Raw genomic sequence first — 25,562 nt, 5'->3', positions numbered from 1 at the left:
GATCCCTTTCTGGCACCAGGTGTCTAGGATCTTGTTACCCATTGTCATAGGAATTAATTTATTCTGGGTTGGGTGTTTTGGGGAACAACTCTACTTTTGACCCAATCATCTGTTTTTGTTAAACCACATTTGAATTATGTGCTATAATACAGGGTTGTCTGTGTTTTTGGAGTTATTGACTTAATATCCCATTTGTATACTATTTCTCCCCTACTCTGTATAGACCAATTTGTGCCCAGGAGGGCATCCCATCCCCCTCAAAGAATGAGGTGATAAACCTAGTCTGGGCTGCTCAATGGTAATTTTTGAAGTCCAGGAGCCTCATTCCTTCCAGACTACAACCCCAAGTCATTTTCTCCATGGAGGCTCTAGCTACCTTGTTCCTCCAAAGAAACTGTCTGACATATCCATTAAGTATCTGAAAGAAACTCTGGGGCAATGGCATGGGAAAAGTTTGAAAAAGATATTGTAGCCTTGGCATAACATTCATTTTAATGCAGTTAACCCTGCCCATCAATGTTATGGGCAGGTTTGTCCATCTTTGTAGGTCCTCCTCAATCTTTCCCAAGAAGAGGGAGATGATTCAGTTTATATAAATTTTGTAGGTTCCTGTCCACCCTTATCCCCAGATACTTAATCCCCTTTTGTAGCCACTTAAACTTGCTTTCTTGTTGATATTCCTCATAATCCCCTTCTGTTAGTGGCATTATTTCACTCTTATCATAATTGATTTTGTATCCCAAGATTTTACCATAGTCTTCCATTATAGTCTAACCTGGTCAATTACCCTACTGGTTAACATATTGTCTGCAAATTAATTAATTTTGTGTTCTTCCTGACCCATTCTAAATCCTTTGATGCTTGGATCCCGGTGAATGGCTTCTGCTAATAGTTCAATAGCCAATATGAATAGAGCTGGGGAATCGCAGACAACCTTGTCTACTAGATCTGTTCAATGGGAAGGCTGTAGATATTTGCCCATTAGTGTCAATTTTAGTCCTGGGTTTATAGTACAATGCCTTGACCCAATTAATGAATGATTGTCACAGCCCAAATTTTCCCAGCACTTTCATCAAATCCTACCCCAGCTTTTTCCCGTCCAGTGCTCCAGCTATTCTTGGGTCCACCTGACTGTGCCAAGTGTATTATATCAAGTAACCTACTTCTGTTGTCTGCCAATTGCCTTTTCTGCTCGAACCCCAGCTGATCTGGATTTATTAATTTTGGTAGATACCGAGCCAGTCTGTTCGCCAAAGCTTTGGCTATTATATAATCTTTGTTCAAAAGTGAGATTGGTCTATAGGAAGACTGCTTTAGTGGATCCTTGTCCTATTTTAGGAACTATTACCATTGAAAAAGACTCCAGAAGAGTACGAGTCCCAGCCACTTGTTCCACCACATCCATGAACAGTGGTATCAACAGGTCCTTGAATTCTATGCAAAACCATCCTCTCCCAGAGACTTCTTAGTTTGCAGCGAGCTCAATGCCTTTACTATTTCTTCCTCGGAGAAGGAAGTATCTAATCTAGTGGTTCTCAACCTTTTTCTTTCCACTCACATACCACTTTAAGTAATCCTTATGTCATAAGTGCTCTGTAATTAGTAAGGGATTGCTTAAGGTGGGATGTGAATGGGAAGGGAAGGTTAAGAATCATTGCTCTAGACCTAATTGTTATTGAAATATTTTGCTTGAGAAAAATAGTCATTCAGCCATTTCCTTTGGAGTTATGAAACTGCACAATAAGTCAATTAGGCATGATTAAAAGTGTTTTTCAAACTTTTTTTCACCCACGTACCACCTTAAGCAATCCGTTACTAATCATAGAGCACCTATGGCATAGGGAATACTTAAAGTGGTATGTGAATGGAAAGAAAAAGGTTGAGAACCATGGATTTAATCCTTCCTGCTTCTCGGGCTCTAAAATTGACAATTCCAAATTAGATAGGAAATTCTCCATTTTATCAAAAATCACCCAATGACTCAGATTGATATAATTGCATATAAAACTAAATACTTCATATATTTCTTTTGGTTTGTAAGAAATTCTGTCTGCCTCTTTTTTGGATTCCATTGTCCTTGCAGTTTCCTCCACCCCCAACTGCTTGGTCAATACCTTATGGGCTCTTTCCCCTAGCTCATAGTACCTTTGTTTAGATCTTAATATTGCTTTTTTCATCTTAGATGTTTGCATTAGTATTGTACTTGATCTTTTGTTTATTAACATTCTATATTTTCCTCAGAACCCGATGTTTGATAATCCTTTTAGAATCGAGTTCTCTCTTGTTCCAGTTCATTGACCTCTCTCATGTATTTTTTTTAATGCCTTTCGTGTTACCAACTATTTATCCTCTCAGATAGGCTTTTAATATATCTCAAATCAGAAATTTGTTGGCAGTTTGTTTTGCAAAATATTTTGATTTAAACTCTAATTTAATTACAAAATTCCATTTTTTTCAATAGCAACAGGTTAAGGCACCACCGCAAGTCATAGCTTGTTTGTCTGGCATGACATTAGTTAAAGTCAAAGGTGAATGATCTGATAATAGCCTTTCCATGTACTCAGTTTGTATAATTCTGCCCTCTAGCTGGTCTGAGGCGAGAAACAAGTCAGTTCTGGTGTAAGAATAGTGTTGTTTCGAGTAGAAGGAGCAATCCCCCGGATGCCATCGTCTCCAAGCGTCCACAAGATTTAATTCTTTGATGATGGCTAGAGTGGCTTTTATGTATTACCAGATCCAGGCAAAAGTTAAAATGTACTTCAATAATAACATTTTTCCACCCTTCTGCCAATTGCAAAAAGACATGGTGTATAAAGTTTTCATGGTCAAAATTGGGGGCATATATATTCATTAGTGTCCAGGGTTCTGAATGTATGTGATGGTGTACCATTAAGAATCTTCCAGCTGGGTCTATGACCACATCTTCCACCTTTTCTGGAAGATTTTCCCCTATTAAAATAGCTACTCCCCTGGCCTTGGAGTTAAAGGAGGACCACCCAACCCCTTTTTAGTTTTTGGTGTTCATTACTTGTAAAAAGGTCATATCCACTTCCAATTTAAAAAAAAAAATCATATATATGTGCTAATACTCTTTCCTCTATCCATTTAAGCCATTGATATTAAACCTTAAAAATTTAACCATTTCGTCCATTGCCCCAGCGCTCTTTTCCTAGATTCCTTCCCTTTACGCCCCCCCCTCTCTTGATATTTACCCTGCACCCAGTCCATGATGCTCATCATTTTGGTTCTGCTGGCTATGCTCAAAATAAATTCTGGGAAATTAAAACAAAAAAGAAACAAACAAGTAACTATAACCTTTCCCCAGCACCTATTCTTCCCTTCACCCTTGGCACCAACTTAAACTCTTGGCGCCACCTCCCTTTTCGTTCTGGAGCATGCTCATTGCACCCGTCTTCTCACCTCACTGCCTTCTGGAGCTCACTAACATTTTACTCTCTTAAATTTTAACACTTTTTGATAAACAAAGAGAGGTACCTCTTTCTATTGTATTTACATTATTTACAGCCAATTATTTAAAAGGCTTTCTTTTAATCCCTTCTTTTACCATCTCCCTTAGGGTTTTTTTTGGGGCAGTAACCAGGGTGTTTACGCATTTTAGTGCCTCTTTGGGCTCCATAAAAAAATGTCCTTCCACCCCCAGATAAAAACACCTTCAGAGTTTCTGAGTACAATAAAGTAGATCCAATTCCCTTAATTCTTTATTTTTTAAAAACTGAATCAAACTCTATGTGCTTTTTTTAAAAAAAAAACGTGCCGTGGTAATATCTGGATAAAAGAGAATTTTACCCCTTCATATTCTGCAGGGCCATCCCTCTTTCTTGCCCCGAAGCTGCTGCTTCTAGGATTTTTTTTTCCCTAGCCCTGGTATTTTGTGAGTCTATTCAGGATACAGTAAGGTCTCTGTCCTGAACCTGGCTTTGGGAGGGGATATCAATGAGCCCTTTCTATCTGAAGGTCCCCCCATTCTTTCTTTCTCCATCATCTCTGGGATCCATTTCATGAAGAAAGCTATTGTGTCCAGCCCTTCTACCTACTCTTTTACCCCTACTATTTTTATATTATTCCTTTTACTTAGATTTAAGTATGTTTAGTTTTCCCCCATTTTTTTATTGTCTTCAACTCTTTCTTCTACTATAGTCATCCTCTCTGACAATTCTCCCATAGCTTTCTTGACTTCTCTCAATTCCATTGATGTCTTTTAAAACTTTATTCTACTTTCTGAACTTCCACTAGTTTCCATTATTTCTTTAATGTTCATGAAAGGCTACAATCCCTCTTTCTTTCTGTCCTGTTTTACTTCTCTGTCTGTGGTATCAGGCCATCCTCTTCATCTGCGCTACTACCTTCCCCCACCACTGACTCAGTCGTCTGCACCACTGATGCAACATTACCACTGTGCCCAGGATTTGCCCCATTCTACCAGCAAGGTCACTTTTATGAGGCCACTTGCACCTTTTCTGTTTCCTCTGGTCTCTCAGCACTGGGTCGCTATTGCTCGCACCTCTCTTAACCCCTTCATGCTCCCATTCTCGACGCCGTTATCAGCCTTTTTCCTCTCCGCATGCGGGGCTCACCTTGCAGCATGGGAATTGTCTCCTTTGTGGCAGTGCCCATACTCTCTTTTGAGCCTGTCAGCATGCTTAACACGGCAACTTCATGATCTCAGGGGCCTATCCGCCTGCAGGGTGGGTCGCGACTCTGTTCTCTTCTTCTCCACCCCCCGGTTATCTTGGGCATGCTCCACCATTTTCGCTGCTCGATTGTCATGGGGTACTGGAGTCAGGATTTCTTTTGAATTCATCTTCTTATCCTTCTTCCCCCATTAAATGTTTATTTGCTTCCTCTGATTTTTAAAATTAAAAAAAATATATTTTTTTCCCCTCAGATTCACTCAGTTTTCCCTGGAGCTCCACCCCCATACTTGCTTGTTCCCAAAAACCTTCAATTCTCCCATTATTTAAAAATGGGTCGACTCTTACATATATTTAATGAGACAACTTTTACTGTTTCATTGGGCAGAAAATGTCACAGATTCACTACGCTAATTTAACTATTATTTCAATCGAATTATTTTCACAGACAACTGAATCCATCTAAATTGGATGCTTGCCTTTTCCCTTTCACAAGGTAGAACACCATTCTATACAAGAATACAGATAATTAATTGTATGCATAACCATCAAAAAATGGACTTACCTAACTGATTGCCCCTGAGGTGAAGTGTAAACAACAGATGTAACTCCAGCTTGCACCAGGAGCTGGGAACCATCATTAAATTGAACCCAGACTTCCCCACTGTTGAGCTATCAAATAAAGAATAGTCAACATTACTTTTCAGCCCAATTTTTCCAATACTCCATTATTCCATTATTTCAAAATTACACAAAATGAAACATTTTCCTTTTAAAAAAGGTAATTAAAAGCACTGCCTTTTTCTCAATATTGATTTTCTCATGTACGGCAAAAACATGGGCAAGTTAGAAGTAAAGGTTTTGAAAAGCTTTTTCAAAAATTAATACTGTGAACATTGTAATTGTTTTTAGATTTGTAATTAATCCCCTCTCATTTCATCATTCACATACAGGTCACATTCTTAATGTTATTAATAGATTATTCTGGTTTTCCCCTCAGTTTCCTTTCTCTTCAAATGGCTCTCAAGCAATGGCAATAAATTGACAGAACCTTGGGAAAAACTCCTAAATTTATAGGTAATTTGTTTTGCTACCTGTCCTCATTAGGCAAGGATAATAAGGATTTAATTATAAATGTAATGAATTTCAATGGAGTTATTTCAGGAAGCTGACTGATATCCATGGGGAAAAGAAGTAAATGGGTAGGTGTGCTATTATAGTTATTAGTATAGTAAAACTCCCATTTTCCAGAATACAATTAACTGGAAACTCAAAACACACGGCAAAAAAGGGAAACAAATAATGAAAAACAAAGAAGACTGGACGAATGGATCCCGTAGGGAAGCACTGAGACTTGGTCAAACATGAGCAGTTTTGCACCACTGAACTAGCACCGCCTCTCAATGCTCACACATTCTTTTCATTATCGCCACTTGAGGTGAGCCAGGTTGTCAGCGCGAGAAAGGTGCGCCAAGGGCCTGAACGGGACACTTGCATGGTGGAGAGTTGGGTTGTCAGCATGAGGAAGGTGCGCCAAGGGTCTGACCAGGACACTTGTGTGGAGGTGAGTTGGGCTGTCAGTGTGAGGAAGGTGTGTCAAGGGCCTGACTGGGACACTTGTGGAGGTGAGTTGGGTTGTCCGCTTTTGTCTTTTAAACCATGTATTCTTAGTGTTAGGCATTGGAAGATCAAGTCTCAGTCAAGCAGAAAATTGCATTTCTGACATCCGTGAACCCCATAGGTGCCAGATAATGGGGATTCCACTTCACCACTTTTCTTTGACGGAAGTTTGATACAAGAAATCAGTGTCCCTGAGAAAGAGAGCAAGGATAGAGTCCATAATATAATATAATATACTCTGGAAGAAACAGTTTGGTGGACTGAATTGGGTTATCTAGTATAAATGCTTGCTTTATTTTCTGCCCCTCTTTTCATTAATTTAACCTAAATTCTAAATATAATGAAAATGGCATAAATTAATTCCAAACAAATATCACATATTTCCCTTCAAATTCCATTCAGATGCATCTTTAACAATAATGGTCAGAAGGATGTATGTTGCTTTGCAAACAGGAAAACTCAGTTACTTCACTGACTAAAATTCTACAAGCACAACAATTTCAAATGATTTTCTCAAAAACATGGTTACACGATAAAATATCAGTTATTATTTTGAGCTGAAAATATTTTTTCATACCTGAGATGCCCAGCCAACGTTGGGTACAAAAACAGATTTCAGCACCTGTCCTGGACTTGGAGATATTACAGTCTGTGCTGATGGTGCAGATTTATTTTTAATATCTTTGAAAGTTGTTAAAATGGAGTCTTCAGACAAACAAATCTGAAAAGAAAAATAAACAAAATGATTATAGTCAAAAAGCTACACACAATCTGTTGGAAGAACTCACCAGGTCGAGCAACATCAGAGGGAGAAAAAGAATGGCTAACGTTTCAGGCCAAAATCCTTAATAGAGGCATTTTTTGTTCTTGCACTGATGCTGCTTGACTCGCTGAGTTCTTATAGCAGATTGTGTTTTCCTTCATATTCCAGAATCTGCATTCTTCTGTGTCTACATTAATTTGTTTTAAAAATTGCTTCACGTAACAACACCGGTACTATCTACCCACATTACTCCAACTCTCTCTGAGAAACGAGTCCACAGCAGACATCAAGGACTTGCATCAGATTACAACTTATCAACTACAGTTCCACCTTCAGCATAAGAAAACCACAAATATCCCCAAGCAACCACAACCTGGATCTTGACAGCCCCATCTGCAATTGGATCTATGGCGGAGGTTACAATCAATAAGGATTGGTGCCAAAAGCATCCCTTCCACAGTCGTCCTTAACACAAAGGCTGTGTACCCAGGTCTCAACTATCCTGTACACACACAATTGCGTGGCCAAATACCATTCCGTCTATAAATTAGCCGAACAATGAATCAGAACACAGAAAGGAGATAGGGGGACACTTGGTTCACTTGATGAGTGGTCAACAACCTCTCCCTCAATCTTAGCAAGGTCAAGGAGCTGATTATAGACTTCCAGAAAAGGGTTAGAACACATTTCCGGGTCTGCATCAACAGTGCTGAAATAGAGGAAGTAAAAACAGTGCTGGAGAAACTCAGCAGGTCAAACAGTATCCTTGAAATAGCAAAGATAAAAATACAACTAATGTTTCAGGCCTGAGCCCTTCTTTTTAAATCTTTGCTATATAAAGGACACAATTTGACCTGCTGAGTTTCTCTAGCATTGTCTTTTTATTTCAACCATGGTGTCTGCAGACTTTGGTGTTTTACTAGAAAGCTTCACGTTTTTCAGTGTAAACATCTTCAGTGACTTGCAGTGGCCAAGAAAGCACACCAGCACCTCTACTTATTCAGAAGTCTGAGGAAATTTGGCATGTCAACAATTTTCCTTAACAGCTTGTAATAGGTACATTATTGAAAGCATCCTAACAGGGTGCATCACTGGAACTGTTCTGCCCAAGACCTCAAGAAACTGCAGAGGGTTGTGAACACGGCTTAAAATATTACAGGTACATGATCCTTTATCTGGACATCTAAAATCCGGAAAACTCCAAAATCCGGCAAGTGGTGAGAGAGTTGGCAGCGCGAGTCAGGCCACAGGAGTGGGGGGGAGGGGGGGGGGGGGGGGGGGGGAAGAGACCTGCAGCACAATTTGGGAGAGTTTAAATCTGGCTTTCCGAAATCCAGAAAAATCCAAAATTCGGAACACACTGTCCCCCAAGGGTTCCGGATAAAGGATTGTGTACCTGTACACATATCCCTCTGCCCTCTATCAACTTCATCTGTAACTCCCACTGTCTTGGAAAGCAGCCAACATATTAGAAGGCTCATCCCATCCTGGCCACATACTCTTCATCTCCCTCCTGTCAGGAAGATGATTCATGTCTCGCACAGATTCAAGGACAGTTTCTTTTCCACTGTTACCAGAGTCCTGAATGAACTTCAAAAGAGGAAAGTTATGCTGCCTTTGCACTTTATCAATTGATCTCTCTCTGTAATAGCACTTTTGTTCAATGTCTTACTTGTACATAGGAACAGGAGTAGGCCAAAAATGGCCCAAGGAACATAGGAAGTAGGAACAGGAGTAGGCCAAAAATGGCCCATCGAGCCTGCTCCACCATTCAATACGATCATGGCTGATCTAATTTATGACCTAACTCCACCTACCTGCCTTCTCCCATATCCCCTAATTCCTCTATCATGTAAAAATTTATCTAACCGAATTTTAAATATGTTTAATGAGGCAGCCTCAACCACTTCCCTGGTTAGAGAATTCCAAACATTCACTACTCTCTGGGAAAAACTATTTTTCCTCATCTCTGTCCTAAATCTACTCCCCCAAATCTTGAGACTATGTCCTCTCGTTTTAGTTTCCCCGGCCAGCTCAAAAAACCTTCCTACATCTATCCTATCCGTACCCTTCATAATCCTATATGTTTCTATAAGATCTCCTCTCATTCTTCTGAACTCGAGTGAATACAATCCTAGACGATTTAATCTTTCATCATAAGTCATCCCAGGGATCAACCTAGTAAACCTCCTCTGGACTGTCTCCAAAGCCAGTATATCCTTCCTCAAATATGGAGACCGGAACTGGACACACTACTCCAGGTGCAGTCTCACCAGTACCTTATACAATTGCAACATTACCTCCCTACTCCTGAATTCAATTCCTCTAGCGATGAAGGCCAACATTCCATTTTCCTTCTTAATAACCTGCTGCCCCTGCAACCTAACTTTTTGCGATTCATGCACAAGCACTCCCAAGTCCCTCTGCACAACAGCATGCTGTAGTTTTTCACCCTTTAAATAATATTCAGCTCTTATTTTTCTTGCCAAAGTGGATTACCTCACACTTACTAACATTGTACTCCATCTGGCAGACCTTTGCCCACTCATCCAGTTTAACTATATCCCTCTGCAGACTCTCCACATCCTCATTACAATTTGCTCTTCCACTCAATTTGGTGTCATCCTCAAACTTGGCTACACCACATTTTGTCCCCTCCTCCAAGTCATCAATGTAAATGATGAACAGTTGTGGGCCTAACACTGACCCCTGCGGCACCACACTTACCACTCTCTGCCAACCTGAAAAACTCCCATTTATCCCGACTCTCTGCCTCCTGTCAGACAACCAATTTTCAATCCAGGCCAATATACTTCCCCGGACTCCACTTTCCTGTAACTTACTGTACTATGTATGAGAAGTCGAACTGGTCTCATTTCCAAATCAACTATCACTGCATCTTGGTACATGTGACAACAAACTTGAAACTTAAAATTTAAACTTGTGCAAATTATTACAGAATTCTATTACCCATGTAATCACAATAGATAGTAAGGACTGATAGTGACACAGGCAGGGTTTTTAAAAAAAAGAAAATTAATTCAAGAACTAGCAGTTGAGTCTAGTGCTGGTTATTTTCGAGGTGATTATAAAAGTAGGGTGGGACCTAGTGGAGCCACCATTTAGAGAAGTGTTGCTGGTTGTCTCAATGCAGGCTTAGGTGACTATCAGGCTTTGGTGAGGAAGGCAAGTAACACTGAGCTAAGATAAAGGCAAGGTTCTTATATTTTAATTTTCATAGCTAGTCCAGCTTTTTCCTTAGTTTTTAAACATGGCAGGCCAGCTTAGACCTCCTGCACAACATGAGAACACTGAGATGCTGCCAGCATTCCTGATGACTGTGTTCAGAAATCCAGCTGCAGCTCATGACGGGCTGCATGACAGCACTGGATCTGCACATGGATTCAATTTGGAGCAATGTGCTGAGAATGTTGTGGATAACATGATTAGTGAGTTGGTCACACTGCAGTTCAAGGTCGTAAGGAAAAAGACCAACAGGCAAATCAGAGGCAGGAAGGTAGCACAGAAGTCCCCTGTGGTCATCTCCCTCCAAAATAGATACCGTTACGGAAAAGGTCTAATGAGGGGAAGGCAGCCAAGATTGTGGTAATGTGGGTGGCTCTGCTGCACAGGGGTGTAGGAAAGTGTTGTTATTTATTATGTGCATTGTTTGCTGGAGCTGCTGAGGGGAATAAGAATCCATGCAAAGATAGAGGAAAGCAATGCTAAGATCAAAGCAAAATTTAGAAAAGTGAAAATGTTGAATGGAGATTCTGAAAGGACAATGAGTGTAAGGGAACTTTATCTGAATGCCCATACTATTTGAAACTAGGTCAGTGAACTTGTGGCATCCTCTACAGAAGCATGGTGCAGGGTGGAGATGAGTGGTAATTAAATATCCATGGATAACAGGTAATACAGAAGGATAGGCAGGAAGTTAAGGGAGGTGGGCTACTACTCTTAATTAAGGATGCAATCAGGCCAATAGTGAGAGGTTATACAAGAGCTAAGAGCCAGAATGCTGAAACCATCTGGGCAGAGATTAGGAATAGTAAAGGTAAGATTAGCTGAAGTCTGCCTTTGGGAAAATGTTTGATGCTGTCATTAATTAAGAAATAGCAAGACATTCCATTAGGAAGAGGCCACATAGATTCAGGAAGGTGAGTTTATGTTTGGCAGATTTACTGGATTCTTTGAGGATATAACCAGTACAGAGGATACAGGGGAACAGGTAGATGTTGTGCCCTTTGATAAAGGTGCCACATAAGACTTTTTTTTAAGGCAAGGATGCATGGAGATAGTGGCAGGGGGTGGGAAGAAAAAGAAAAAGAAAAAAAATAGAAATTGCTGTTGGGAGTTTCTATAGTGACACAGTGACACAGGCCTTAAAAAAATATTTGATGCATGCAAGAATGCAACAGCAGTTCTCATGATATTTTAAAGTCCACATAGATTGGGCAAATCAAGTGATGAGTTCACCTTGAAGAGGACTTCAGAGAATGCATCTGTGGTAGCTTTCTTGAACAGCATGTTACTGAACCTACAAGGGAGCATGTCATCTCAGATCTGGACCTTTACAAAATTAATGATCTTGCAGTTGAGATCCTCTTGAAGAGTGATCACAGTATGATGAATTTGTCATACCAATGGAGGGTGCAATCATTTGATTTAAAACCAGTGTATTATTTCTAAACAAGGGAGAATATAACAGGATGAGACAGAGGCAATGGCTATATGGTGAGACATCTGAAGAACAGTGGAGGACTTCCAAAGTAATTTTTCATAGTGCTCAACAAAAGTATATTTCAGTTAAAACAAAGGACAGTGAGGATGGGGAGAGCCAGCCTTGGATAACTAAGGATATAAAGGTGGGCATCAAACTAAAAACTCACGCATATAAAGTCACCAAGAGTAATGGGAAACTGGAAGATTGGGAATACTAAAAAGTAACAAAGAACGACGAGCAAGCAGCAAAGAACGACGAGCAAGCAGCAAAGAACGACGAGCAAGCAGCAAAGAACGACGAGCAAGCAGCAAAGAACGACGAGCAAGCAGCAAAGAACGACGAGCAAGCAGCAAAGAACGACGAGCAAGCAGCAAAGAACGACGAGCAAGCAGCAAAGAACGACGAGCAAGCAGCAAAGAACGACGAGCAAGCAGCAAAGAACGACGAGCAAGCAGCAAAGAACGACGAGCAAGCAGCAAAGAACGACGAGCAAGCAGCAAAGAACGACGAGCAAGCAGCAAAGAACGACGAGCAAGCAGCAAAGAACGACGAGCAAGCAGCAAAGAACGACGAGCAAGCAGCAAAGAACGACGAGCAAGCAGCAAAGAACGACGAGCAAGCAGCAAAGAACGACGAGCAAGCAGCAAAGAACGACGAGCAAGCAGCAAAGAACGACGAGCAAGCAGCAAAGAACGACGAGCAAGCAGCAAAGAACGACGAGCAAGCAGCAAAGAACGACGAGCAAGCAGCAAAGAACGACGAGCAAGCAGCAAAGAACGACTAGCAAGTAACAAAGAACGACTAGCAAGCAACGAAGAACGACTAGCAAGTAACAAAGAATGACTAGCAAGCAACAAAGAACGATTACCAAGCAAAAAATAAAGGGATGATAGTTTATGAAAGTAAGCTAGCATAAAATGTAAAAACATAAATATTTTGTAATTATATAAACCAGAAAAGAGTGGTTGAAATGAATGTAGGTCCCTTGGAAGATGAGAAAAGGGAATTAATATTGGGGAATTCTGAAATGGCGATGACCTTGAACGACTATTTTGTGTTGGTCTTCACAGTAGAAGTCAGGTCTCATGCCAAAGAGTGATGTTAAGGATGCAATGGAAGTTGAGGACTTTGATACAATTGTGATCACTAAAGAGGGAGACCCTGTAGGGCTGAGTAAACCAGTGGGTCTAAAGATAAAATTCCCTGGTGCTGATGGGATGGATTCCAGGATACTGAAAGGCAGATAACTAGAGGTCAGTTAGCTGAAGTCTGCCTTTGGGAAAATGTTTGTTGCTGTCATTAATTAAGAAATAGCAAGACATTCCATTAGGGAGAGGCCACATAGATTCAGGAAGGTAAGTTTATGTTTGGCAGATTTACTGGATTCTTTGAGGATATAACCAGTACAGAGGATACAGGGGAACAGGTAGATGTTGTGCCCTTGGATTTTCAGATGGTGTTTGATAAAGGTGCCACATAAGACTTTTTTTAAGGCAAGGATGCATGGAGATAGTGGCAAAGTATTAACATGGATAGAGGATTGGTTAACCAATAGAAAGAAGGCATAGAGTTGGGATAAATGGAGCTGTCCATCGCCAGATAAACCATCTTATTGAATGGTAGAGATCAGGTTCCCTTTTTTGTCAATTATTGGCTTGCATCACAAGAAAAAAAAAATAAAATAGCACCTTTCAACTTTTAATACATCATATTTGCATTCAAATTTAAGCTTACCAACAGAATAACTCATCTCTTATTAAATGGATATTATATATTTAACTTTTTTTAATTTTTACAATATGTAGAATGAACCATGAATAAGAAAATTTGTTCGAATGTGAATATTATGGTCCTACTATAATAAATAAATGCTTGCTTACTGAGGGATTAATGCTTGAAGTGTGGCTGTAATCACTTTGGATCAATGGCTGTTCCTTTACTGCATGGTTTGGATCCACTGTAGAAGTTGGGGATAGCATTGAATTGATGCATGTAGGCCGCCTATAACATATAATCACATTTGTTAGGCAATGAGCAAAATAGTTTTGTTTCAACAGTACTTTAACTTCCCCCCCCATGACCAAACCATCCAAATTATATGATTATTAGATACATTTTTACCTTCCAATGATTATTGGGAAAAATGACATTTGTTTTTCTGTTTTTCTTTCTTGTACAGCAATAATAGATTCCAGATCTAGACAAGTCTGATGAGCCTGTGAGATACAAATAGTCATTATCTTGCTTAATATTTTTATAAGCAAGTACAGTATAATTGTTATTTAATTGTATTCTTGTTGTACTCATTTTCTATAATCTATTAAAGCTTCATATTGCATATCCCAAAGTATTTTTCCCCAAATATTGGATTCCTGTTGAGCATTAATATGTCAAATTTGAATGTATAGAATGGATTAACCCATGAGCTTTTTTTTCCCCTAAGGTCAGAAGAGCAAAATGATTTTCCAAAATCCATAAAGCTCTACTCCCATCAAATTCAATAATACAGTACAATCAAAGAGACAGATAAGCAGATATCCATAATGGTGATTTCATTATTAAAACAAAGACTATTCCAGTTGGAATTTTACTTCTAATCATCTTCAAAATGCAAAGTTTTACCATCATTATAGGTTTGTACTTTAGCTTCCCATCTCCATTATTAAACATTGAACACATTTTATTGGACTTTTAATATTTTCAATAATTTAAAGCCGTTAATTTTGAAAAGCTATAATTTTAACATGAGAGAGCTTTGTGTGATTGACTATTACTGGATGTATAGTTACCAGTAATACATGTACTTTGACAAAACAGATTGGTACTTTATGTGCAGATCTTGATTTCAATGGAACATATCTTGGTTAAATGGAATATAGAAGGAAAATATCTGTTTATTGTTGAGTTGATTTCTATAGCCATGTTTCATTCAGACCAATCAAGACATTTTAAAAGGATATGGGCCAAATGGAGGCAAATAGAACTAGTTTAAGTTGACAATTTGGTCTGCATGCATAATTTGGGCCTTAAAGTCCGCTTCCATACTGTAAAAATACAAATTTATTTAGTTATAATAGATGAAATATAGTGAGATTCTCGGCTATATAATGTCCCAGCTAGATCAGAATTTATCTGAATTGTACCAAAGCTTTTTTTTTGTATCAAAGTTGTTTTTATATTAAAGTTCAATGTCAACATAAACATACAAAAAACAGTAATACATTGATAACCTAGTTCCAGACTGTTTGGAAAGTCTAAAGTGGCCCAGATGGAAACTGGGGTGCAAGGGGAGGGGCCTGGAACATAGCCTGAGCTGGGATTTGGACTATTGGCTGGGTATGCAATTAAAACCATGGATAGAATTACAGCAAGAATTTAGGTCCAGAACACTTGTATATTTCTTGTTCCTGTTAAAACTCACCAAAATTGCTGGAAAATTTATCGGTCTTGTTGAAAAATACTAAATAAAGTAACATTCATAGTCAGGAAAATCTACTAGTCTAAAAGATGTTGGATTATTGGAACTTAATTATATTTCAAGAATTATAGTGTTACCTCGTGTGCATGTTCCACATAACATTTTATTTCTTCGCCCACGTCACTGATTTTTCCTCCTTTGAGTGTGTGTGATTTTCCAGATTTTTCTACGACACGAATAAACTCTGATATCTTGTTAATTTTTGCTCCTGTTAAACAATTTATCAGGATTAATCAACCCAGGATGGTCAGCTTGGATTTATTAAGAGAAGATCAGGTCCATTTACTTGGAAGTTAGATGGAAGATGAATGAAGATAATATTTATTATATTTAACATGGATTTTAGAAAACCCTTAACAAGATTCTGCATAAAAGACTGGTCAAAAAAGCCAATGGGATCTAAAAGGTTTTTCACAAAACTGGCTAAATATCAGGAAGAAAAGTGTCATCTTAGTGACAAAGGGCTGTTTGCAGTGAGATTTTGTGGATCTAATTTGTACCCCCATTCCTTTACATTAAATTGAAACTGGAAGGTAGAAGCTAAACATCAAGATTTCTTCAGATAATACAAACATCGACTGTGGAGAAAATAAAGATTATCTGGCCAGGTTGATAGAAAAGTGACTAAAATTCACTGAGGTGTGATGCAATGCACAAAATTTACTAGACAAGACACACAATAAAATGGCATTGTAATGAGCATGGTAACAAAATAGTGGGACCCTTTTTGTGAATGCCCACACAGATTCAGATATGACAGGGCATGAAGATTAGGCAGCTATGAAAACATTCAGAATACTTTACTAGATATGTGATAGATTGCAGGAACAGAAAAGGAACCAAATGGAGAATTGTAGAGTTCTGGTCATCGCATTCAAGAAATATTGTAATACTGTAGCTCTAAAAAAGATTTAAGAGGATAACAAATAAACCATTTCATAGGTTGTGCCTACTCCATCATCCAATAAGGTCCTAATTGATCCTTCAACTCAAATCCAATATTCAGCTCAATTCTTTTACTTACTCAATCCCTTTGGACACAAAAACCTTTGATCTCAGTCCAAAAAGCACTCTATAAATCAATATGGTCCTAACCTTCTAGCATAGAAAATACTAAAATTTGCCATCTTATGAATCAAAAATGACTTTTTTTTTAAAAAGGAAATGGGAAATGTGCAAAATTATACTCAGGATCGCCAGTTCCAAGTGAACCAGATGCCAAACCATCTGGATTTCCAAACAAATTAGATGCTGAATATCTATCTGTACATCTATCTTGTGAAAATATACTGTGTTTCCTCCACAGTATATTTATTCATTGTTATCTACAGGCACCAATTGCATAGACAGTATTCTACACTCCGTCTCACTAAAACCATGTAGAATTGCACAGACATGCCTATCTTTATACTCCAATTTCTTTGCAATAAAAACCAACAAATCATTGGTCTTCCTAATAACATTGCTATATACATTAACTGTTCATTTCATAAATTGCCTGACCAAAACCCTTCTGATGGAAGTTACTAGTTTTGCAGCATTTGAAAACTATATTCTGTTTTTCAATTCTTCCTATCAAAATAAATAACCACAGTCTCTTAATCTGTTCAATCTATCTACATCATTTTGCCTACTCCACTCATGTTGAATAGAGCAGAGAATTTTAGTGGAAGGATTGATACTTAAGAAAATAGCCTAATTTAATTTGGAAAAGAGGTGGTGGCCAGTATAAAAATAGATAAAATGCAAAAAGGAGGAGCCATTTTAAAGAATGATCAACAACAAGAAGACATGATTTTCAAGTAAAGACAAAAGTTAAATAAATTGTGTATATCCAGATGCTGGTAAAGAGTCTGCAACTCTACAAAACATTGGATGAAGTAGAAAACAGCATAAATTTAAATTAATTGAGCCCTGAAAGTGCCAAAATCCACAATATGCAGCCAATAAATTGCAATGTGGAATTAGGATAGTTAATGTAATTATGGCCATTCAACTTCCAAACTATAATTTCCATAATGAAAAAAATGACATTCAAGCACAGCTTGTAGAGATGAGTTTCCTGTAGAGTTTTATTAAAAAAATTAAGGATGTTTTGATACCTCCATTTATGAAGGTATTAAATCAAGCATTGAAACACATTCTCTGCCGGATTCCTTTTCCACAGCAATTTTTACTGTAATACTAAAGAAGGATAGAGATTTCTTGAAACCAGCTTCATAAAGACCTATTTCATTATTGAATGTTGAAAAGATATTAGCTAAAGTGTTTGCAAATAGATTTGACAAAATATTTACTTATTAATACATATGGATCAAACTGGATTTGTTAAAAATAGGAAATCTGTACATAATGTGGGAAAATTGATTTATTTAATACATTTAGTTTAAAAGAGGTGTGATATAAATGTTGCAATGGCTTTAGATGCAGAAAAAGGATCTGATAGATTAGAATGGGATTTTCTTTTTAAAGTTTTGGAAAAATTTGGGTTAGGGTCCATATTTATTGATTGAATTAAAATAATAAACAAGAACCCTAGTGTGAAAGTAGTGACTAATGGCCAAATCTCCACAACTTTTCGATTGACCAGATCAAGTAAACACGGTTGTCCACTGTCGCCAGCTTTATTTGATTTAGCAAATGAACCCTTAGCTGAATAAGACAAGATTCAAAGATAAAAGGCATTAAAGTGAATCAGGAAGAAAATAAATTTGTTTGTGGATGATGTTTTGATTTATTTAACAGATCTTTTAAATTCTTTGCAACAACTTAAATTTAGATTAAAAGAATATGGAGAAGTATCTGGTTATAAAATCAATTGGGGAAAAAACATCAAATTATGCCTTTAGGAGATGGGGATTATGCAAAATTTAAGAAAGTAATTGATTTTAGATGGCCAGATGCAGGAATAAAATATTTAGGTTTGAGTAGAATTGGATTTAAAAAAAAATATTTAAGTTAAACTATTCTCCATTATTAAAAAAATAAGAAGATTTGGAAAGATGGAAGAATTACCCATTACTTTAAATGTAAATTGTATTAAGATTAATGTTTTTCCTAAAATGCAACATCTTTTTCAATCGATTCCTCAAATATTTTAAAAAAGAATGAACTGCTTATGTTAGGAAATTTTTATGGAAAGGAAAAATGATTCTTTGGATAAATTAATGTGGAATTATGATATACGAGGTCTGCAGCTTCCTAATTTTATTAATTATTATAAAGCAGCCCAGTTGTGTTTTGCTAATATAACATACAATTTAAATAAAATTCTAGTTTGGCTGTATATAGAACTTAGTAAAATAGGGGAAACAAACCAACAAGATTATATTTATAAATGGAATTTAAGATTGTTAACAGCAAATAGAGAAACTCCTATAATGAAGCATTTAATTGAGCTTTGGAATAAGGTTGATAGAAATATTGGGGGATGTGGTTTAATGTCTAGAAAAAAACACAATTATTCCAGAATATGTTGATTCCATTTTACATGGGAAACCAATTTTTAAAGATTTGGCAGTGTCAGGGAATCAAGATGACTGAAGTTGTTTTTGAAACAGAGAAATTTACTTGAATAAAATGAAGAAGTCCAAGATACCTGAAAATACTAGATTTAATCATTAACAGGTTATGGAATTTTTACGTGAAAAGTTTGGTCACAAGCCGTTATTTTCACCAGAGACCGAATTAGAATTATTGTTAGGTAATGGAGATATAAAGAAATTTATTTCAATTATGTATAGGTCAATACAAAAAAAATCCTAAAAAATAAGGCTTCATATATCTAGACAAAGATGGGAAGTATCTGATGGGAAGTATATTTGAATAAACAAATAGATGAATGTGATTAGATTGAGTTATGTAGAGAAAATATGAGAAGTACAATAAAAGTCAGATATAGATTGGTACATTTAATTTTATTCATCAGTATATTTGACACCATACAGGTTTTTAAAAAATTGAATCAGGCTCTTTCTGTTTTAGATGTGGACAGGAAATTTGCACATTTTTGCATTCTACTCGGCAGTGTTTTAGAGTTAAACCTTTTTGGTTAGAAATAGGTACCCTATTGGAACAAATAATGGGGATTAAATTCCCACAGGATCCAATGTTATTTTTATTGAGTGATATTAAGGGTGTTAAATCTAAATTGAAATTAAATAAGCATTAAAAGAAGTTTGTTCAAATTGCTTTAGCAATAGCAAGAAAATGTATTGCTATAACTTGGAAGTCTAATACAGATTTGGGTATAGAAATATGGCATGCTGAAGTTTGGAGTTGTATACTACTTGAGAAAATTACTTACAAGAGATAAATACTATATATTTTGAAAGATATGGTGGCCATATTTACAAAGTGTGGGTGTAAATATTTAAATGAGGCTCTGACATTCCCTTTCTCTTTAAGGTGGCAGTATACTAAAAATTTTAAACAAATGGACACCCCTGTTGAGGGTCTCTTGTCCCCTTTTTCTCTTTTCTTTTACTCTGGGGATAGAGGGGGAGGGGGCAGTATATAGGGCTTTAATTTTTTTAAAATATATGCCACGTATTTGTATCTGCTTTGTATTATTAGCAATTAAGTGATTTTTTTGTAGTTTTTAATTTATAAATAAATTTTATAAAAACATAGCTTGTTGATTAATTTAAGTACAGAAGACTCACCATCATAAAAACAAATTTCAACATCAGCTTGTGGGTTATTCTCCATCAACATGCATTTGCCATACTTAGTATATAGTGTGATCTTTGGAGTTTTGGATCTCACCAACTGAACAAATTTTGATGCATACTGGTATTTCTTCCAATAGCTTTCTGAAATCAAACATGGAACAATAAAGGCAATATTAGAAATGATTTGCCAGCTGTGGATTCCAATGCAATTTTTAAAACAAATTCAATACATTGAAAGAGTAAATGCAAAATAAAAATAAAATTCCTGAAAGTTAAAATTAGAAATTAAAAACAAGATGTGTTGGAAACAGCAAGACCTAATGAAAACAAGATCAATGATCTTTTATCACAGTGCAAAGTTCATATGCAGATGTTTGGTACAAAATTGTTAATCTGATGCAATAGCATGTATTAAAATATTACACTTTCTCATTGACTGTTGTTACTTAACCTGTTTACTTTTAAAATTTGTTTGAGTACACCTTAAATAATAGCTGTAATATTTATAAAGCGTGATAGATCATACAGTAAAACCCCTGGTATCTGTTACCTATGGAGGTTGTTAGATGCCGGATAAATGTATTTGCTGGTTGGTTGAGATTTATTCTTACTTTTTCTTTCTTTCTTTGGCTTGGCTTCACGGACGAAGATTTATGGAGGGGTAATGTCCACGTCAGCTGCAGGCTCATTTGTGGCTGACAAGTTTGATGCGGGACAGACAGACACGGTTGCAGCGGTTGCAAGGGAAAATTGGTTGGTTGGGGTTGGGTGTTGGGTTTTTCCTCCTTCGTCTTTCGTCAGTGAGGTGGGCTCTGCGGTCTTCTTCAAAGGAGGTTGCTGCCCGCCGAACTGTGAGGCGCCAAGATGCACGGTTTGAGGTGATATCAGCCCACTGGCAGTGGACAATGTGGCAGGCACCAAGAGATTTCTTTAGGCAGTCCTTGTACCTCTTCTTTGGTGCACCTCTGTCACGGTGGCCAGTGGAGAGCTCGCCATATAACACGATCTTGGGAAGGCGATGGTCCTCCATTCTGGAGACGTGACCTACCCAGCGCAGTTGGATCTTCAGCAGCGTGGATTCAATGCTGTCGGCCTCTGCCATCTCGAGTACTTCGATGTTGGTGATGAAGTCGCTCCAATAAATGTTGAGGATGGAGCGGAGACAACGCTGGTGGAAGCGTTCTAGGAGCCATAGGTGATGCCGGTGGAGGACTCATGATTCAGAGCCGAACAGGAGTGTGGGTAAAATTTTCAAACAAATTAAGTGCTAACATTCTTCCTTACTTATGATCGATTATACCAACTACATTTTCATATTAAACAGCTTTGGGCACTACCCAAAAAGGATTGAAAACTAAAATAGATATAAAGAATAATTTCAAATTTCTCCCATATTTGGCTTAATTACTTTCACCCATAAACAGGTTTTAAATGGATTAAAAGCAACCATTTCAAATGTTGGTAGAAATTGATTTATTGGAGAAAGGAACAATTCTTAAAACCTTGTGTAGATTTATCACGCCCAAGATTATCAATTTGTGCAGCAGGAACCTACGCAAAATATTGTTGCTAAATATGCATACAGCCAGAAATTAGGATTTTCATAGTTAACCTTGTCTGAATGAATAGTAGTATTTTGACTGTAAAATCAATGCCCATGGTTTTTTTTAAAAAGAAGTACATGCTTATTTAATTATTTTTATTGTCTAGAATCACCTAAAGTCAGTAGACTTTATCGGAAGAATATTAGTGAAATATATTTGAAAATTAGAATAATCTGATTATTTCATGGCACTATTATAGATATTAGTTTTTTAAAGTTAAGATGCATTTAATAAATTAAATATGAATTCTCCATCAACAGTACTGGCATGGCCAAGGCATCCTGATTAAGAATCCAGTAATACAACCATTGTGCTATAAACCTCACTGTCAAGCTCCTTGAAACTATTGCCTCTTGGCAGCAATCTCAAATGTTCATCATAATGGATTATTTATAAAGAGTGGATACCTGGTAAGTCATCAAAATGGTAAACAAATGCTTCTTCTGGTGGAGGCAGTGGCCTGTGGTCTTTTAGGAAGCCCCTTCCTTCACAAGGATGATAAATATGAATCTGAATGAAATAAATGTCAAAAACATCATTTGTAAAATTAAATTTTTTGAAAATCTAGAGTACCCTGAATATAGAGTATTACAGAATTAGATTGAATGCAACCTTTAGTGAAATCAAGTTTATGTAGTAATAATAATAATAATTTGTAATAAAATGTTTCTCTATTTATGAATGCTGATTCATTTTCAATACAATTCCATTAAAGCTTGAGAGCATGCCTCCTCAATTTATTAATCTACAAGTCACTTTCAATTTTAAGGAATACACTGCACATAACTACCCATAATGCATATCACTCAGGCTTCTTGATTTTCAGAATTTGGTTGAGGGAAATGTTTTCCATATATGCAACCCTTTTGTAAATTGAAGAAGATCTGTAAAAGATAGACAATTTCATTGCCTATCCATCCCAGGTTAGTAGGTTAGCTTGACCGTTGCTTTGTGGGAGGACATTTTGAGAGACAGAAGGAGTAAGGGCTCGGTGAGTTTAAAAAAGACACAATGAGGACTCAACCACTGGTAAATGTCGGGACCATTGCTTTGATTGGAGGGCAATTTAAATGTTAAACAGAGCAATGATTGGTTGGAGTTAGTGCCACAGATTAAGGGTAGTAACAAATAAAATGAAAGGAAGCGCAAGCCAAGCCACCAGTGTAGGTGTGGAGAATTAGAGGCTTTGACCCAAGAGACAATGGCAAGCAAAGGCTGATGACAGCAACTGCAAGAGCTGGATTGAATGAGAGGAGGTGCATTTAAAAATCAGCAGGAGTGGTATGAGCTGTTTACATCTCATCAGAGACTAAAGTATGCAGAATCAGGTGATGTGTCTTAGCTGGATCATTTGGGAGCTAGTAGACCCCGTTGTAGTCCCTGGTGATCACATCTGCAGCAAGTGTTGGTTGCTTGAGGAACGGGCTCAAAATTGATGACCTGGAATCTGAGTATCAAACACCATGACACATCAAGGAAAGGGAAGGGTACCTGGACACTTTTCTTCAAGAGGTAGTCACTCCCACTAAAATAGCTGCTTCAAATTTGGTCTGTGGTCAGGGCAAGAGGGTGCAACTATGACTGAGGGAGGTAATGGGACCCAAGAGACAGGGCTGGAGAAGCCTCAACCCTTGATTTTATCTGATAGGTCTGTGTGGATGAGAGTAGGGGCTATAAGAAGGATGAGCAATCCAACTGTGGTACCGTGATTCAGGAAGCCATTCAAGAGTGGGGAGAGAAGGGAAATGTAGTTGTTATCAGAGATAGTATGGTTAGGGGAAAAGACAAAATTTCCATAGGGAAAGAGCATCTCAAAGGCTGTATTGCCTGCCTGATGCCTGGGGTTGGGACTTCTTAGCTGACCTGCAAAGGAATTTGCAGTGGGAGGGGAAAGATTCAGTTGTCACGGTCCATGTCAGTATGAACAACATAGGTAAAACCAGGGAAGAGGTTCTGTTGAGGGAATTTGAGGAGCTAGTAGCCATATTAAAAAAACTGAACCAAAAAGGTTATTATCTGAGCTGTGTGCAAATTGGCACAGAGTCAAATAAGACTAGAGAGTTAAAGAGAAACATAGAAAATAAGTGCAGGAGTAGGCCATTTGGCCCTTCAAGCTGACCCACCATTCAATATGATCATGGATGATCAGCACTCGGTTCCTGCCTTCTCCCCATATCCCCTTAGCTACAAGGGCCAAATCTAACCTACTCTTAAATATTGACAAGGAACCAGCTTCAACTACTTCCTGTGGCAAAGAATTCCACAGATCCACCACTCTCTGAGAGAAGAAATTTTTCATCATCTTAGTCCTAAAAAAATCCCCCTTATCCTTAAACTGTGATCCCTGGTTCCTAGCATTGGAAACAACCTTTCTACATCGAGTCTGTCTAATCCCTTAAGAATTTTATGTTTCCATAAGATCCCCCTTCAATCTTCTAAATTCCAGAGAATACAAGTCTAGTCTATCCAACCTTTCTTCATATGCAAGTCCTTCCATCCCTGGTATCAGTCTAGTGAACCTTCTCTGCACCCCTCCTTGGCAAGGATGTCCTTCCTCAGATAAGGCAACCAAAACTGCACGCAATGCTCCAGGTGTGGTCTCACCAAGGCCTTGTACAGCTGCAGCAGGATCTCCCTACTCCTGTACGCAAATCCTCTCGCTATGAACGCCAACATACCATTCACCTTCCTCACCGCCTGCTGCACCTGCACGCCCACTTTCAATGACTGATGCACAGCAATACCCAAGTCTCTCTGCATCTCCCCTTTTCCTAAACAGATACCATTTAGATAATAGTCCTCTTTCCTGTTCTTACCTCGCATTTATCCACATATTACATCTGCCACATCTTGGCCCACTCGTCTAACTTGTTTAAATCACTCTGCACCCTCCTAGCATCCTCTACACAGCTAACCCCGCTACCCAACTTTGTGTCATCTGCAAATTTTGAAATATTGCTATCTATTCCCACATCTAAGTCATTGATTGATATTGTAAACAACTATGTCCACAGTGGCACAGAGCCACTAGTCACTGGCTGCCATTCTGAAAAGAACCCATTTATTCCTATTCTTTGCTTCCTGTCCATCAACCAAATTCTCTATCCACCTTAATACCATACCTCCTATACCGTGGTTTTCAAGTTTGTACGCTAGTCTTCTGTGCAGAACCTTATCAAATGCCTTACTAAAGGCCAGACATTCCACATACACCGATTTTCACAAACCACCCCCCCCCCATATCCACTCTACTGGTTACATCCTCAAAATTTGTCAGACATGATTTTCCCTTTACAAAACCATGCTGACTCCGTCTGATAATACCACTACTTTCCAAATGTACTGCGAATGCATCTTTTATAACTGATTCTAGCACCTTCCCTACTATCGACGTCAGGCTAACTGGTCTGTAGCTTCCCGGTCTCTCTTTCCCTCCCTCCCTTCTTAAAGAGTGGGGATTCGTTGGCCACCCTCTAATCCTGTATCAAAGGATGTTTGAAAAATTATCACTAATGCATCCACTATTTCCTGGGCTACTTCCTTCAGAACTCTTGGATGCAGACCACCTGGCCCTGGGGATTTATCTGCCTTTAATCCCTGCAATTAAACTAATACAACCTCTCGACTTACAATTATTTCCTTTATTCCTTCCCTCACATTAGATCCCCGATCCTCAAAAATTTCCTGAAGATTAGTTATGCCTTTCTTGGTGAAAACAGAACTAAAGTAGATATTCAAACATAACCTTGTTCCCCATGATTAACTCACCCGTTTTTGTCCGCAACAGACTCACATTCATCTTAACTAACCTCTTTCTCTTAATGTATCTATAAAGCTTTTACAGTCATTTTTTATGTTCCCTGCCAGCTTCCTCTCATAATCCCTTTTACCTTTCCTGATTAATCTTTTTGTCCTCCTCTGCAGAACTCTGAATTTTTCCCAATCATCAGGAATTTTTTTGGCTAATTTATATGCTGCTTCTTTGGTTTTGATACTCTCTCTGATTTCCCTTGTTAGCCACGGATGTCCTTGATTTATTCTCTTTA

The 25,562-nt window shown here is 37.9% G+C and overlaps 1 protein-coding gene across 1 annotated transcript in view; it reads right to left on the bottom strand.

The window, feature by feature from the left end:
* Positions 1-25,562, bottom strand: part of plk4 (polo-like kinase 4 (Drosophila)) — a 64,156-nt gene that overhangs the window by 4,690 nt on the left and 33,904 nt on the right. The window contains exons 9-15 of the mRNA XM_069925245.1: positions 21,924-22,026; positions 19,904-20,053; positions 15,317-15,447; positions 13,883-13,977; positions 13,642-13,762; positions 6,850-6,993; positions 5,218-5,324 (exon numbers count right to left, since the gene is read on the bottom strand). Of these exons, the coding sequence (XP_069781346.1) occupies positions 5,218-5,324; positions 6,850-6,993; positions 13,642-13,762; positions 13,883-13,977; positions 15,317-15,447; positions 19,904-20,053; positions 21,924-22,026 (851 nt within the window). The remainder of the gene's footprint in view (positions 1-5,217; positions 5,325-6,849; positions 6,994-13,641; positions 13,763-13,882; positions 13,978-15,316; positions 15,448-19,903; positions 20,054-21,923; positions 22,027-25,562) is intronic.

The sequence above is a fragment of the Narcine bancroftii genome, chromosome 3 (genome assembly GCF_036971445.1).
Source record: "Narcine bancroftii isolate sNarBan1 chromosome 3, sNarBan1.hap1, whole genome shotgun sequence".
Lineage (NCBI taxonomy): Eukaryota > Metazoa > Chordata > Chondrichthyes > Torpediniformes > Narcinidae > Narcine > Narcine bancroftii.
The sequence above is the reverse complement of the archived record's forward strand: the minus strand, read 5'-3'. Positions and strand labels throughout refer to the sequence as shown.